The following is a 17,606-nucleotide window of genomic DNA, read 5'->3' on the forward strand; positions in this document are numbered from 1 at the left end:
ACTTTAATAATCATTTGTTGAGTAGTGAAACATCTGAAGCACATTTGTGTACATGTGAGTTGTTGTACGCAAGGTGCTCAGGTGATTTTCCAGTTGTTAAACTGCGGTGCGCGTCAGAGAGGCGTGGTCCAGATCACGTAACAGTGGTTGCATACTACTGTACTAAGCAGTATGCTGCACTAACAGGCTGCAGTGTCCAGCAGCGTACTGTTTAGTACTCTAGCATGCGCTCGCGCTCTGTCGGATCGAATTTCACTTCCTGTTCCGCAGGTATCGGGCGCACCTGCTGTGAGAGGAGGACGTCATTCGCCTTCTTCAAGGTTTTACGAAAATTTCTTTTTTTTCAGTTCAGTTTTCAGTTTTTTGTCATTTCCGTTGGAGGAATTTTGTGGAGAGAGAGTTCTTGAAGTGAAGAAATACTTCAGGAGAGAAGTCTGAAGCTGAATTGAACCGGTAAGACGCCTTCACTTTTCGGTTTCGCTCAAAGGCCTACAGGAATTAAATACCTCCAGAGGCTTTAACCCTTCTATGCTGGAGTAATGGTGTAATCTGATTTTTCAATATTAATTAATTAATTAATTGATATACATCCTGTTCAGAGGTGTGGAATATGAGATTATGTGCTGACCATTGTGATAGGTCAGTCTGTTCAGTGTAATAATAAGAAGCTTTGTGTGTGTGTGTGTGTGTGTGTGTGTGTGTGTGTGTGTGTGTTGATTTGCTTTCAGAGTACTCAAAGTGGAGAAGAGAGATTATTTCACAAGATGATGATGAAGAAGTTGATGATGATGCCTCCCTATCGGATCTCTTTGTTAGTTCTCACCATATCGCTGCTGCAAACTCTTCTGCTGGCCCAGATCCCCTCAGAACAATGCTTAAACAAGTTTACGAAAGGAAAGGATGACTTCATTTTAGACACAGATGAATCAGTGAATGATGGCGCTCAGTTCCTCGGATCTCCACAGGTCACTGGAGTCAAAGAGTGTGTGGCTGCATGCTGTAAAGAGTCCAACTGTAACCTGGCCTTAATGGAAAATGGAGCTCAGGAGGGGACCATCAAGTCCTGCTTCCTCTTCAACTGTCTGTATAAGCAGAAGAAAGTGTGCCGCTTTGTCAGAAAGAAGGGTTTCAGCAACTTTGTCCTGAGTTCTGTTTTTGGCAGCTACCTGGAAGAGTATGATCCAGGTACGTTTGGAGGGAAAAAATGAATAAAATAAATATTTTTTTTAAAAATGAAGAATAATGTATTGTATTAATAATAATAATAATAATAATAATAATAACATATAAAGTATGAAGAATAAAAGTGTTTTATTATTATTATTATTATTATTATTATTATTATTATTATTTAGCTAGTGGAGAAAGAAGCTCATAACTGGGACGGCAGGCTGTCACTGGACGCAGCTGTGTTCAGTATCGGTGCTTGTAGTCATAATGCCCAGTACCAAAAATACACTATGACAACCAAACAAATAAATAAATCAGAGTGTAAAATGAAATAACTACATTAATAATTAAATAAATTGAACCAAAAATTAAATACATATAAATACATGTAAAATTGAAAATAAAAATAAATACATTTAAATAAATAAATAAATAAACAAACAAGTAAATGAACATCATAGAATTTTGTATATGTTTTTACAATCTTCATACATTAATTTATAGTCTACTATTTGTGATTACTATAGGCACAGTTTCACTCTAAAGGCATATTACAGCATCAAAATATTTAACTAAATACCTGAGTGTTTTGTAAACTTATGTAATATGCTTCAAGCGATACTACGTCTCTTATATAACCTCTTTCTGTTAAAATAATCTAATATCCAATCCTGTTTTGTCAAAAGTGCTCCTCACTGTAGGATTTGATTGTGTAATCACATCAGTGATTATCCTTGTAACGTCTTCATTTTAGATGTTTTGGTTTGTTTGTATCCTGCGCTTATACGTTTACTGGAAAAACAGTTCCTGTAATTCAAGATTCCCCCTGCCCTTCCTGGTGAAATACTCGTGAGGAGCACACGTATACATACATGCCTCAGACCTGTGACGACTTGTTTGATTGTGGACCATAACAACCTCCTCTCACTGCTATCATGTAAAACGTGATTATGTTTACCATTCGCTTTCTTGTGTCGGGCAGATAAGAAGGATCACCCTCCTAGAGCAATAGCCGGACAGGACAGAGTGGTGCAGCCTCATGACGTTGTGATGCTCAATGGCATTGAGAGCAAGGATGACCATGAAATTGTTCAGTACCAGTGGGTGCAGATGTCTGGAAGCCCCACAGCTGTCATGGAGGTGTGTGAACTTTCTCATCATGCTTCAGGTTCAACTGTTGAATTACTAGAAAGACAGGAACTCTTTATGGTTTTCAAAAGGCTGTTGACTTGGTAATAGCATGCCACATTTTGTAAACTCATTAAGATTTATGTAATATCATTGAGATATTACATAATCCGTGCATCTGATTCTTCCACATGTTAATCCTATCTCACACATTTCGAGCACAGTTGTAGATAAAGACCTTTGCATTCTGAAATGCAGTTCAGTGTGTCCGTTTCCTTTCAGAAAACCACTTTTAAAGATGAAGTGAGGGTGTCCGGCCTGTCTCCTGGAGTATATAAGTTCAGGCTGACTGTCACAGACAACGCTGGCCAGTCTGACTCAGCAGAGGTCACTGTCTTGGTCCTCACACCTGAGCAGTCACACCGTGAGTATTTGTCTTAACATAAACTTACTATAAGCTGTCGCCACAGTTTGATATTGATACTCCTAAGACATGAGTTCAGTCAGTTTATGCTGTGTTGATTAACATGGCTCAAATGCAGATGTGTTCTGTTAGCAAATATTATTTTTAGAAATGGATTGATATGAACATGTGATGTTGGGTTCTCTGGTTTCCTCCCGCCACACAAAAACATGACTGTAGGCAGACTGGCTACACGAAATTTCATCTCGGTGTGAATGTGTGTATGCATGGTGCCCTGGGATGGGCTGGTGTCCCGTCTGGGGTGAATTCTCCCACCTTGCACTGAGTGTTCCTGGGATTGGCTCTGGATCTACCACAACCCTGTCTGATCGTTACTGAAAATGAGTAAAAACCTGAAAATGGCAATTCTTTTCCAATCTTTGACCATGTAGCTCTTGCTGTTTTGTTCCTTTAGTTAAATCAATATTTAAAATCAACAGTTTAGTCAAATCAGTAATGAGTATTTTGAATAAAGGGGACAAAGAACATAATGTAACTGCTTTTTATTAACAGATCAAAAAGGCTGCCGGTGTGTTAAGTGCTTTTATGTATAATTGAAAGCGGTTCATTTAGTTATGTCCTAATCGTGTGATTCAGCTTGGTTTCTTGGGAGAAGAATCTTTTTAGTTTTACACATTGGCTAATGCAGGGCAAAGGTTTTTTTTTTTTTTTTTTTTTTTTTTTTTTTTTTTTTGGGAATTTGAATGAAATGGATATGTAATGGCACATGTTGAAGAGAACCTAGGTGTTGTATAGTTTTATGTCTCCTAGCCTATTGACTTGCATTTGTAAATGTATTTAAATTACAAATGAGCCTAAAAACACATAAAAATTGGCTTAACCTTTTTTTTAAATTGGTCATCCTTATCGGCTAGATATTGCAAAATTCTTAGATGTTGTCCATATATAATAGAAGAACTGGTGATTTTTGTGTGATGGTGAATTGTTGGATTACTAGTTTCTATAATGATGGCTATATAGATGAACAACTTTTGTTTTCCTAAGAATCTGTGGTCATGTTTACATGTGTTGCTTAATGTGTAATGTGTCCCTTTATTTTAGGAATTGCCTTGGTTAAATTCTTCCATTACAATACATTTATGGCATTTGGTATACGCCCTTATCCAGAGCGACTTACATTTATCTCATTTATAGATACATTTATCCCACTTTATGGTTAAGGCCTTGCTCAGGGATTTGCCCTAGGATTTGAACTCACGACCTTCCGATCAGAAGTCAAATGTCTTAACCACTGAGCTACTACTGCCTGAGTTTTAGATTCCTGTATACAAATAACTGAATCTAAATCTTACAACTTTAAGATTTAAGGTGCTATTCCACCCTAAAATGACACCAGACTCAAAAACTAGACAAACTAACTAAAGATACTTGATGGTGATTTGGTGATCACTTTTAAATAAAATTATAGATCCTAAATACAATAAAATCAGAACCTAAATACCACAGTCAAATTTTACCTAGTAAAAACATACCAAGGGACTTCAGATCTAGAAATGTAAAAAGTGGTCTAGTGTGTCAGAGGGAAGCGGAAATGAGTCTTGGTTTGCAATATGCTTTCGTCTTTGAGGCAGTGAAACTAGTTGAGCTGGTTTTCTGATTTTCACAAGCAGTAAAAGAGAAGCCAGACACTCATCTTTTCGTCTACTTGCATGAGATTCAGTGAATAATCTTTGATGAGTTAGCTTCACCTCATTTATGAGGTGACTCACTTTAATGAGGAAGCATGAAATTCTGTTTATTGCTGGTCTGTTGAAGCCATTTCAGTTGGTCTGCTGCTGTTTATCTGTGGGTATTTTTTTTGTTTTTGTTTTGTTTTGTTTTTTCTTCTTCACTCATATTACTGTAGCAGCAGCAAAAGAATAGTGTATGCAGTAAGAAATAATCAAGAAATAATCAATATGCAATAAGAAATAATCAATCATTTCTCCACAAACATATTCAGTAAAATCATAATTAGTATCAAAAATAAAGTAAATATAACTGTAAACACCAGTCCTCTGAGTAAATGTGACAGTGCAAGTAGTGACAACAGACATGCAGCAAAGTAGATATGATCAGCAGAGCATCCACAATAAGTTGTATTGTGCAATTACATAGTGAGTTAGCAGCAATACGGTAAACAGAATGCCACCAAGTGCAGAAATGCAAACAGATGTCTGATGAGCTTATTCTAGGAATAGGCTCTAATGCACAATAATGTCCTGTACAGGGTGAACACTGTTGGTAGAAAAGACCTCCTGCACCATTCCTCCGCTACAGCGGAACTGAACGAGTCTGTTGCTGAATGTGCTCCATTTATGTGTTTGACCAATAAATCATGGAGGGGATGTAATACATTGTCCAGGATGGACACTAGTTTGTTTAGTGTCCTACTTTCCACGACTACATCAAAACTGTCCTGGGAGTATCTCAGGACAGAGTCAGCTTTCTTTATCAGTTTGTTGAGCTTCCGTGCTTCTCCAGCTCTAATGCTGTAAACAGCATACTATCCTGTAAACAGCCCACGTGTTGACCTTCCAGTCCAGCCTGTTGTCAAGGTGGACACCAAGGTATTTGTAGGTGTCAACCAGCTCAACATCCTGTCCCATGATGTTTTCTGGTCTGGTTACAGTCCTTTTTCTTCCTGAAACTCGCATGTTGGTCTTGGCCACGTTGAGGAGTAGATGGTTCTTTCCACAGCACTCAACAAATTTGTCTACCAGGTCCCTATACTCCTTTTCCTGTCTATCCCTGATGCACCCGACCACTGCAAAGTTTCTGCAGGTGACAGAGGTCTGACTTGTACTGGAAGTCTGTGGTGTACAGAAGGGGAAGTCTGGTGTACAGTTCCCTGTGCTATTTTGTTCCCTGCACGAACTGAGGTCTGTCTGAGGGGTAGTCTGTGACTCAGGAGCTCATGGAGGTGTCAACCTACTTTCTACCCGTCTTCTCACTTAGCAGGAGAGGTTGGATGGTGTTGAATGCACTTGAGAAATCAAAGAAAAGAAATCTAAAAAATAATGCAATTAGGTATTGAACACTGTTTAATGGAGTTTAAATGGTGGCCATACGTGACAAATTTCTAGACAGTCAGAATATGTAGAATTTCATTTATATTATGCTTCACATCCAAATTGTAGCCTACTATCTTTGTCTATTCTGTCCTCATATCTTTTTCTTCCTGTCTTGTTGCTGATTGTATTGTGTTTTGCTCTCGGGGGTTGCTTGTTTTTACATCGCAGAACAGGTGACTTAACGCTATTGTCAGGGTTGGTTGTCAGATGGCATACGATTATGCGAATATTAGTGCTTTAACATACAGTGAGAAGTATTTGTTTTGTTTGTCACCCATTATTGGTTAATCATAATAGCCTTTTTATTTTTAATCATTTGACCAGTGTTCTTAAGAAATATATATATATATATATATATATATATATATATATATATATATATATATATATATATATATATATATATATATATATAAAAGGCTGGTGCAGTTTCTGATGTGTGATCTGATCTCAGCAGCTCTATTCTTCCTTTCTCATGACATTAAGTAAAGAGCCATGACTCAAACGTCACATGCTTGGCATATTTTTGTATAACTGCTCATGAATGAGTTGAGTGGAATGAGAGGTGTGGAGTAGCGTGACCTCCCATTGGTTTTAAGTTACATTTGCTGGCATATATATGGGATGTGAATAACTGATTATCTTGTTACGTTGGCACCTGTCAAGTCGTGGGATATATTAGCCCGCAAGTGAACAGTCAGTTCTCAACATTGATGTGTTGGAAGCAGGAAAAATGGGCAAGCGTAAGGATCTGAGCGACTTTGTCAAGGGCCAATTTGTCATGGCTAGACGACTGGGTCAGAGCATCTCCAAAATGGCAGGTCTTGTGGGGTGTTCCCGGTATGCAGTGGTTAGTACCTACTAAAAGTGGTCCAAGGAAGGACAACAGGTGAACAGACAACAGGGTCATGGACGCCCAAATCTCATTGATGTGCGTGGGGAGCGAAGGCTAGCCTATCTGGTCTGATCCCACAGAAGAGCTACTGTAACACAAATTGCTGAAACAGTTAATGCTGGCTATGATAGAAAGGTGTTAGAACACACAGTCCATTGCAGCTCATCAGTTCATCAGGGTAATGGTTGTGGGGAAGAAGCTGGCTCTGAACCTGCTGGTTCTTGTGGCTGTTCAGAGGAGTCTCTGGAGGAGTCTGATGTTGCATGCTCCTCAATGGATGTTGTGTTGTGGAAGTTTGTAAGAATGTCATGTAAACACACAGTTCATGTAAACATGGTCCAGTGTATTGTCCTTTCTGAAGAGCAGGAGACATTCTGATGGAATTTTGGAAGTAGAGTTCTCATATTGACATGATTGAAAAGCTCCATCCTGATGTGCAGGCTGTTGCTTGCTGATAGCTGTGTGCAGTTTATCCATAGCTAATTTAGCATTAGCATCTGGAGGAATGTAAGATGCAGTCACAACAATGGCTGAAAAGTCTCTGGGTAAATAGAAGAGTCTGCACTTAATCATCAAATACTCTAAATTAGCAGAGCAATGACTTTCAGTTACAGTTATAGAGTCTGTGCACCATGATTTGTTAACATAAATGTACAGAGCTCCTCCTTTGGTCTTTACCAGAGTCCATTGCCGGAAGAGCTTGCTCAGAAGTCCACAGTGTCCTAACTCCTAGATCATAAGGTTTTACACAAACTTGTGGAGCTAGCTCAAATGCACACTGTCATTAAAGCAAAAAGGGGACATACCAAATACTAAGAAATTCCAAAAAATCATGTAAATATTTCTAAGATTCTACATTTAACTCAAGTTATTGCTGTTATAATTTGTGATGAAAACCTTTGTGTTAAATTGAAAAAGAATGCCAAACAGAAGCATTTTAACTTGTGGTCTCGGACAGCAATGTGGTCGCATAAACAAGCTGACTTCCTAACCATAAAGGTCAGGTGCAATTTTAAAAAGTAATTACCCAGAACCGCCACTCCCTCCCTATAGCAGCCTCCGTTATTCTAGGAAGGCTTTCCACTAGAATTTGGAACTTGGCTCATTCAGTCAAGTTTCATTTATGCTCATTCAGTCACTACAGCATTAGTGAGGTCAGGCAGTGACGATAAGTGATAAAGCCTGGTGCACAGTTGTGCACAGGGGCACTGCCATGATGAAACAGATTTGGGCTCCTTAGTTTGACTGAAAGGAAATTGTGAGGCTACAGCATACAAAGACATTCTATACAATTGTGAGCTTCCAACTTTGTGGCAACAGATTAGGAAAGGCCCACATATGGGTGTGATGGACAGTGTCTACATGTCTGGCCATATCGTGTATATGGCTATAATTTCCCTGCAATAAGGAGGGGAATTACTTTCTGTTTACCAGGAATTTAGGTTAATGATTTAGCTAGCTAACACATACCTGTTAATGTAAAGATGCAGTGGCAGTGGAAACAAGACAACAGAATTAAGAACATCAAAATCCTCACGTGTTGGGAAATTAAGATAATGCTCAGAATTAATATTTTAGTGTAAATACATTTCGCATCATCCAATAAGTCAACTCCCACTGAGTCTGCCATACTGACACACATTAACAGCTTGTGAAGTCTGAGCTATCAGAAGATATCGAACTCCAAATCTGTATTGAAACATAGTGAACTTTCTGTGAAGACAATGTATAACATTTCACAATGTTTCTTCGGTTGTGAGCTATTTCTTGTGAAAGCCATACCCATGATCAGGTAAAAGGAAAACCATAAACAAGTGAGAGACTGTCAAGGTTTCACTTGCTGTTTTTGGAGTGTGCGTGTGTGTGTGTAAAAATATGTATACTGTGTGTAAGTATCTGATGTGTGCGTAATGTCTGTTTTTTTTTTTTAGTACTGCAGCACCCATATTTCACATTTGATATCAATAAAATCTATCTAGCTAAATATTACTTTATCTATCTGTTGATTATTGCTGTCTACCTACAAAGCTCTAAGGGAGATAGCAGCCTTGTGGTAGACCCCATTTCACAAAAGTCTAGAGTGGGAGATTAACTTAAGATAATGTTCCAGGTCAGACATTTTAAATATATTCAGCCATCCAGTACTGGTTTTGGGCATCATGATATAGAAAATTAGATGAAAACCCAGCTTGTGACCATAGATTTTAGTGGGACGGCACAACGGCATAACTGACCTCATAATGGCATAACCTCAAACAAAATTAAGTTGGGAGGCTATCACACCTGACTCATGCTAAAGAGTAATTTTAAGAGTAAGCCCATAAAAGGCAGTTGAGAGTCGACTGTCATCCACAGTCATCCAGCATATAGTCTAGTAGCTCATTTTGAGCAGTTTTAGACATACCTTTGTTTAGCTGTGCTTGATGTAATAACATTAACCAGGGTTTACAGGTTTCAGCAAAGTTTCCAATCCAACTATATCTCAAAAACCACACAAAAGCCTTGGCATGCACCCAAAAAATTTGGCCATTGTTCTACTCAGCCTTTGCTTGGGACACCTATTTCTGATGTATGAACATTTTCTACCAAATAGTCCCCCTTTCCCTCTCCCAATCTTTGCCTCTATTATATGGGCCTCTATTAGCGCCGATTCCCATTTGACATTTTGAAATAATGTTACAGTGATGGTAAATTCCAGTAGTTGTAAAAAATTGCTGGTCACTCAAAAGAGGCATAGTATTTCAACTGAATTTAAAATGTATGAAGCTGTAAAGGAGGACTTTATGAAGATCAACACTGGCTGAAAGGCTGATATAAATGGTGGGGTTCTGCCACACCTGGCCCTGTGGATAATTTGCCACTGTGAAAACCTTACAACATTGGGTTGGAATTGTAACAACATATATCACTTGCCTATGCACGTTTACGCATGTTTTGTCTATGTTTTGCCTATGCATGTTTTCTGTTTCATTTGATCCTTTTCTAGACCACTGTCTGGTGCCTAAGAAGGTAGGACCATGCCGTGGTTCCTTCCCTCGCTGGCACTACAATGCGTTGTCGGAGCAGTGTGAGAAATTCACCTTTGGTGGCTGCAGTCCAAACCGCAATAACTATCTGTCTGAGCAGGAATGTATTGAAGCCTGTGATCAAGTTTCAGGTAGCATACAGTTCAACATTTCCAATTAAATCATTGTTAATATGATCAAATTAAACATCTGTAATTTTAATGTTTTTGGTAATGTGACCAATTTATCATTCAGTTGTATTAGCAGGCATTCCAAACTACCAGGGTTAAAAGCAGAAGCATGTATTGATCTTGGTCTTGTCTGGAAGTCTACTACTGCTTATATTTGCTACTAATGCACAGTTCTCCTCTCTGTTGCAGTAAAAACATTTCCCTCACCAGGAAGACATGGTCCAATTGAACTTCCAAGTAAGTCCATAAAGCTGTTCTCTTACAAGTCTGCCTTATCTGGAGCTTATTGAATGAGAACAGTAAGACTATATATAAAACCATAACTCACCTGTGACACTTTGGGACTGAAAAAGTCCCGTGAAACCATTACAGGCCACCAGTAAGCATTGAGTTTAACATTAAAAAACTGATTTCAACTTTTTGACACAGTGAGTTTAGGTTTATGTTGTATAGACATATTATTTATTATACTTATATCAATCTATTAAATCCTTTTAGTATAAAGAACTGACAAACATTGTCTCTCTTTCAGAAGAGGAATGTGGCATGTCATGTGGACCAGAGAAGTTTACCTGTGCTAATGGATGTTGCATAGATAAAGTGCTCGAATGTGATCAGATGAAGCAATGTAGCGATGGCTCAGATGAAGATCAGTGTGCCAATAGTAGGTACCAAGGTTCAAGTTGTCCTGCAGAAAGTGCATTCTGACTTCCTTATATCTTAGGCATTTAGTCATACAGTCTTGCAGCAGACATGCTATGTTGCTAGTCATGCAGAAGCACGATATGTTGTCTAAATTTATTAGCTCACATTCAGAGCTGTGTTTGAATATTTGGTGTGCCAAATAAACAGAAACTATATACTCAAGGAATTAAATCTCTAAACAAGTAAAGATAGAAAGAAAGTTGGATGGATGGATGGATAGATAGATGGATAGATAGATGTCCGTCCTTCCTTCCTTCCATCCTGACAGTTAGGCTGCTTAGCATGATGACAGGTTTGAAACCAAAATAATTTCTTCATTGGTTGTGATCATCTGAGTTGCTGTAGTTCTAGAAACAACTGTAGGTGATTGATGTTTGGATCACCTAAGCAGTGTTTATCATTAACGTCAACAGACTATTGTCATAGCCAGCAATAACGAGCTAGCAACTTAGTCTAACACTTCTTACTCTAGATACTAGCTAGTCAGCAACTAACATTCTTCATTTCTTGCTTCTTCAAGTGGAAGCAAGAAAACGGACAAATTGACTAATGTCCAGTTAATTAGCATTAATTTCCTACTGGTGTTTTCTGTCTGTTTCTCTTCTTCTGCCTTTTTTGCATTCATCTGGCTCAGATAGAGATGAATGCTTAATGATAATTGATTTTCCTCGTTGTCCCTCTGGATCTTTTACAAAAAGGTTTGTTTGAATGAAAATTGTATGGGAAGATGGAAGCATATCCTCCTTTATTATATTAATGAATTATTTTTCTCTTCCTGCACAGTGGACTCAAACTTTCACAGATTGCTTGACATAGATGAAGATGAGGACAAAGGTTTGCATCAACAGCTATGATTTTTATTATTTAGAAATAACCCACTGATGCATTCCGGAGAATGGTGTCTGTTTTTTTTTCTTACTCTGATTCTTTCTTCCACTCTCGACATTAAGGCATGGCAGCCAGCCATTGCACACAACCTCCTGTCACAGGACCCTGCCGGGACAGCAGTACCAAGTGGTATTACAATCCATATGATCAGAAATGCATTCGCTTCAACTATGGTGGCTGCCAGGGCAACGATAACCAATTTAATTCTGAGCAGGACTGCATGAAATTGTGCAGTAAAGTGACTGGTGAGTTTTGGCTAGAGGCCTTTCACTTACTAATAAAACCTAACTAATCTTATGCATACACACACAAATTGAAATTATATTTTAGCAAGTAAAAATATGTTGATTTGTCTGTTGTTTTTAATTTTGAGATTGTTATAAAAGAAATTTGCGATTATTAACCTTATTTCTAGACATTCTTACTAATTTCAAGCCTGAGATTTTCTAGAACGAAACAAAATAATCTGACAGTAGGTAAGGAGTAACATGTGACAGAGCATGCAGCTACACAAAAATAGTCCGTGCCAGGGTGGTATGATACCACCCCAAAGTGGATTATTTTCACGTAATCACATGGTCTGGAAGTGTTATTCCGCTTATTGCCAGCTATTGCAATGTTTCATTTATTAATAAACTACACATCACACTTTTTATAGTTAGATTAAATGTCGTCCACAATTTAAGTCAGTTTATGTTATCACTTACGTTATAGCAACAATAAACGGTCATTCCCTTACCAGCATCTCACTTTCTCTCTCTCTCTTAAAAAACACAGCTTGTCATTTTACAGAGTAACCAGAAAGCATAAACTCTTCTGTCTGAAGACTTTACTGTGCTGGGAAACTTTGCAAAGCACTGTGACTGTTGCCTAGCGCTGATATTTAACACTCCTTCCAGAAATGTTATATAAACACGTCCACATCACATCGATGATTATACGTTTTATTTTATTGAACATGTTTTTTAATAATCAGTTTTTAATTTTAAATAGTCTTAAATTATGTGGAGTGGCCATCATGCCTGCGTATGGACTCCTACTATAGAAAAAATAGCACACTAGAAACAGCATATTAATATAAATGATAGGTTCTTAGTACAGCTGCAACTACTTTCCAAGCCGTGCAGTTATACAAAAATAATGCACACCTTCTGACCAATCAGATTCAGGAGTTCAACCATGTTGTGGCATAAAATAGATCATTTCAAACATGGAATTAGGAAAAGCATTTCCTTTTATCGTGACTTAATAAGAAGCAATATTAAATGTATTTGTCTGTATTCAAGATTTTCACTTGTTAAGATATCATGGTTTGCAGTATTGGTGTTTTTGTGAGTGGATTTTTTGTAAGGAGTGTATGTGCATCATTATTAATGTCTTACACTGCTTGTGCAGAAAAAGATGCTTTCGCCAAACGGGCAGTCTTTGAGAAGCAGACACAAGACAGTCAATCAGGTAATTGTTCATTACACTGCTGTCCAACTTCCTGAGGAAAAATTATGCTTACATTTAGAGGCTACAGTACATGTTCCGATGGACACAGATCATTAATATTTCATTTTGTTCCATTGTTATTGTATATTATTATGTATGAATTTATGCTTAGTCAAGCATACTTTGTGTTGACCGATGACAAGCATACTCACAACACTACTGCAGAGTGTGTGTACATATATTACCTTCAGTACTCTGTGAACATCTCTAACAGGTTCTCTTGGCCTATCACACCACCATTCATTGCTTTTCTTCCCTGGTCCCTCCTTTTTTCAGTTGCCATTGCCATTGCTGTCGCACTGGGCTTGGCCATCCTGATCTTGCTGGCTGTGATTGGTTACTGGATCCTGAAGGAGAAGAAGAAGAAGCAGCAGCCAAGGCGCCAGCACATTTCTGCTAACGGTGCACACCTACTCACTATAGAGGACACAGAGAAACTTGTCTACAATAGCACCACCAAACCCATCTGATTCCCACCTTCTTTGTCCGTCTATAGCAGTCCTTCTGTATTCCAACACAGTATGCTTTTTCTGCTGTAAAACACCCAAATCTGCTCAATCAGAGTTTGATGATTAGCTGATGATATAGGTAACATTTAGAATGCTACATTTAGAATGCCCAAAATATGGGAATTGCTGTATATATCAACTTGAAAAGATTTTCTGGTAGACCTCTGTATAGGAATTATGTTGGAATTTTTGAAGCTTCCTGACAGCTCCAATGTCTTTAACCAAACAACTGCAACTGCCTACATAAGCATGCTAAGTCTCCTTAAAAATAGGTTTTTAAAAGGTTTTAAATAAGAGTTTGACTTGAGAAGGGATTATAGTGGATTACCACCCACTTCAGGTTTACTGAAGATTAGAAAGAAATGCAGTAATATTTTACATAAACACAGAAAAAAGCTAATGGTAGCTAATATTAGATAAGAACTACCACTGCCATATTTATCTAGTAAATGAAATAGCAATGTGTAAACACTTTCAAGTCAGGATAACAGGAAGTTTTCCGATCCCCCTGATTTTTCTCACATGAAGTGAATGCTGGGAAAATTACAAAACTGTGCAAAACATGGTGACCCCGAGACTGGAATTAAGAACCACTGCTCTTCCCCATTACTGGAAACGCATTGTTTAGTGTTGTCCCTACCCTAACACAGCAGATTCGGATTGTCCGCTAATCGCCGAGACCTTCAGCAAATGAATCAGACAAACTAGGGAAGACGTGAGCACGTGCAGGCAGGACTGAGACTGGGACCACTCCTCTGAACTTGTACACCAGTAACAAACTCTTGCGAAAGCTTGTGGATGCTTTTAAATGACGATTTTTTTTTTTTAAATAGTTTATTTTATTTGGCAGTCCGCTTGGTTTGAACAAGGTGTGTCTTGAGGAGGTAAGGTGATTGTTACAACCTTCATTATTAATTTTTTTTTGTTTGCTAACTATATTCTGTACATTAAAATTGTGTTGATTTATTATATGTACTGCATTATACTGTTTTTTAATATTGTTTTTTTAATCAGTATCTCTGTACTCAGGGTTTAACGTTATAATTTAAATGTTCAGATCTGCTTTGACATGAGAATCGGTTTGTCAGTCCTAGACTAAAACTATTCCAAAAAGTTTATATTCCACAAGATTTGGCCTTGCAAACTGTTCCACTGTGTTTTTGAGGTGGATGCACAATTTAATCATGTAGTTGATTCTGACTACGTGGTAACATTTTATTGTTATTTTTGCGAGTTTTAGATTCAGTTTTTCATGGTGGCTTGTACATACCACTGTAGTTCTAAGTTAAAGGAAAATGATTTAAGGAAAATTTAAATCATTTCCATAAACCAGATTTTAATAGTTTAAGCTAAAACAATCATATGTGAACTTCTTGCTCACTTCTTTTTGTAAATATATATATACATAACATTTTGAACAAGTTTGTCCATCTGGTTTTAAAGATTCAATAAAATATACTATAATGTATATTGTGACTTTGTGATTGATTGGTAGGGAATGATTACTCAGGAGGCAGGCTGAAGAGTGAGAGATGCAGATTTCATCCTCAAACTGTGTTTTTCAGCCCAACTCTTACCACCAGTGGATATTCCATTTTCAGCTTGGCCAACAGCTTGGGGTGGAACTACATTAATAACATGTAACAATTAAAATAATAATAGCTAATATGACAATAATAGCCTCAAACAAAACTAAGTCCAGAGGCTATCGTGCTTGACTTATGCTATAGGCTATTACCTAGTGAATTTTAGAGTAATCCCGCTATAGGCACTTAAGAGTCAACAACATAGTCATCCGGCATACAGTCTAGCAGCTCATTTTGAGTGGTAGATTAGGTTTAGATATACCTTTGTTCAACTGTATTCAAAAAACTCTCCATCAGCTAATAGCATTAAGAAGGGTTGCCTGGTCTCATCAAAATTTCCAGCCCAACTGCATCTCAAAAACCACATAAAAGACGTGAAATTAGCCCAGAAAATTGGGCATTGGAAAAGTGAGATATTTTTCTTCTTTTTCTCAGCCTTTGCATGCGAAATAAGGTCATTCTGATGTACAAACATTATCCACTGCATTATCCCCCTTTCCCAATCTTTGCAAAATATTTTACAATAAAAATATTTTACACTTTGCCTTTATTTGTGGTCATTTATTAGATTGAATTCTGCTCATTGCTGTAAAATAAGATGGTGAATGCTGAGGTTTTTTTTTTTTTTTTTTTTTTTTAATAGGCCATCTTGGTAACCCCGTAGGTAACTGTCTTGTCTGCTTCTCCTCCCCTGAGCATGGGGCTGCATGATTCTTGCCCCAGTGAGTCTCTATTGGCCTCTAATCAATGCATTGGTGTCTTTCTTTATTGTGCCATACTAGCTCTTCCTACAAAATGAATCGGACATGTGGAGGCCATATTATTTGTAAATGTCAACATGTTTTTGATAATCATTGAGCTTCACACTCTGCTGAGTAGTTAGACACCAAATTAGTGAAGATTGACCAAAATCCTAGGACTAGATTGCAAAGGTGGGTTTTGCATATTATGCAAATTAGCAAAATAAAAAAATCTAAGTGGGTGGAGCTAAATGGTTCTTGCAGCTTTTTTGTTTGAGAGGAACAAAGGATCAGTGGAAAAAAGAATTTTGTAGGAATCACTTCATGAGATGGTGGCCAAAATGTAAATGTTTGCGTTCTTACGCCACCATGTGGCCGATTGGGGCCCACCTCACTTGCCTGAGTAGCAGGAGGCAGTACTATCGTTTGACAAAGTTTCATGTCTCTACCTGATCTGCACAATTTGTTTTGAAGAAGAAGAAGAAAGAAAGAAAGAAAGAAAGAAAGAAATATTCTAACAACAGTACAGTAGGGTTCCAGTACCTTTGGTGCTTGGAACAATAATAATAATAATTAGGGGGCCAAGCACCGAGGGTGCATAGGCACCCTATTGTTATTTTATGTTTTTATGGGACCAAGCACCAAAGGTGTATAGGCACCCCTTTGTTATTCTATGTTTTCTTCTTCTTCTTCCTCTTCTGGCTATTGTGTCTACAGCAGCCCATAGAACCATCAGGCACACTGACTGGGGAGGGTCTAAGGAACATTCTGACCAAATTTGGGCCAAGTGTTGCCAACGCACTAACACCACTGGTCAAAAGTAACAATAAAATGCTAAAAAATGCTTACATCTAACTGCCATTTTTGCTACTCCTCTTCCAAATTTTGTCCAATCTTCACCACATTTGGCACACATCATCTTGAGACATGTCTGAACAAAAGTTATGTAAGGAATTTTGACATTCATTGTTCTCCTGTAACGTGCTGGCAAATGCAAAAAACAGGATGTGAGGGTGTATCTCAGCATGTATCATCTATGTATCATCACGAAACTTGATAGATATCTTCAGGACTATGCCCTGAATGCACCCAAGACATTTTGTGACATTTTGCGCTGCCTTGTGGTCAAGAATTGTAACAACTTTTCATACTTACAGCGTTTTACTTACAGCAACTTACAGCATTTGAAGATTTTGTGATAAATTTACAGTAAATTTTTCCTATAATTCCCTGGACTATTCAGAAGTGAACACACACCAACATCTGAAATTCAAGTGGACTTCCTGTCAACCATCTTGGATTTTGTTAAAAACAGTGTTTTTGCTACTCCTCCTACACAATTTCTCCAATCATCATCAAATTTGGAACACATCATCTTCAGAGTAAGCCTCACAAAAGTTATCAAAAGAATTTTGAATATTCCAAAAGGTTTGTCCGTAATGGGCCAGTGAATCTGACGGCGAAGCTGCCAAACAGGAATTGAGGCTGTATCTCAGCAACAACTTTGCGCACTAGTAGGCATCTTCAGGACTGTGACCTGAGGCTATGCAACAAATTTTGTGCCAATGCCACCTACTGGTCAAAAGTAACAATAACATGCTAAAAAATGCTTACATTTAACTGCCATTTTTGCAACTCCTCCTCCAAGTTTTGCCCAAGCTTCACCAAATTTGGCTCACATCATCTTGACGCCTGTCTAAACAATGCTGCAGCAATGCCACCCTGCTGCCCATTTGTTCATCTAGACCTTTCCTCCTA

The 17,606-nt window shown here is 38.0% G+C and overlaps 1 protein-coding gene across 1 annotated transcript; it reads left to right on the forward strand.

Moving 5' to 3' along the window:
* The first annotated feature begins 234 nt into the window (after window positions 1-234).
* spint1a (serine peptidase inhibitor, Kunitz type 1 a) lies at window positions 235-15,652 on the forward strand. Its single transcript, XM_026933891.3, has 11 exons — window positions 235-453; window positions 729-1,185; window positions 2,153-2,310; window positions 2,581-2,722; window positions 9,717-9,887; window positions 10,116-10,163; window positions 10,459-10,590; window positions 11,415-11,465; window positions 11,582-11,764; window positions 12,915-12,974; window positions 13,290-15,652. The coding sequence occupies exons 2-11, from the start codon at window positions 765-767 to the stop codon at window positions 13,481-13,483; spliced, it is 1,560 nt and encodes a 519-aa protein (XP_026789692.1). The 5' UTR covers window positions 235-453; window positions 729-764; the 3' UTR covers window positions 13,484-15,652.
* Window positions 15,653-17,606: the final 1,954 nt, after the last annotated feature.

The sequence above is a fragment of the Pangasianodon hypophthalmus genome, chromosome 10 (genome assembly GCF_027358585.1).
Source record: "Pangasianodon hypophthalmus isolate fPanHyp1 chromosome 10, fPanHyp1.pri, whole genome shotgun sequence".
Taxonomy (NCBI): domain Eukaryota; kingdom Metazoa; phylum Chordata; class Actinopteri; order Siluriformes; family Pangasiidae; genus Pangasianodon; species Pangasianodon hypophthalmus.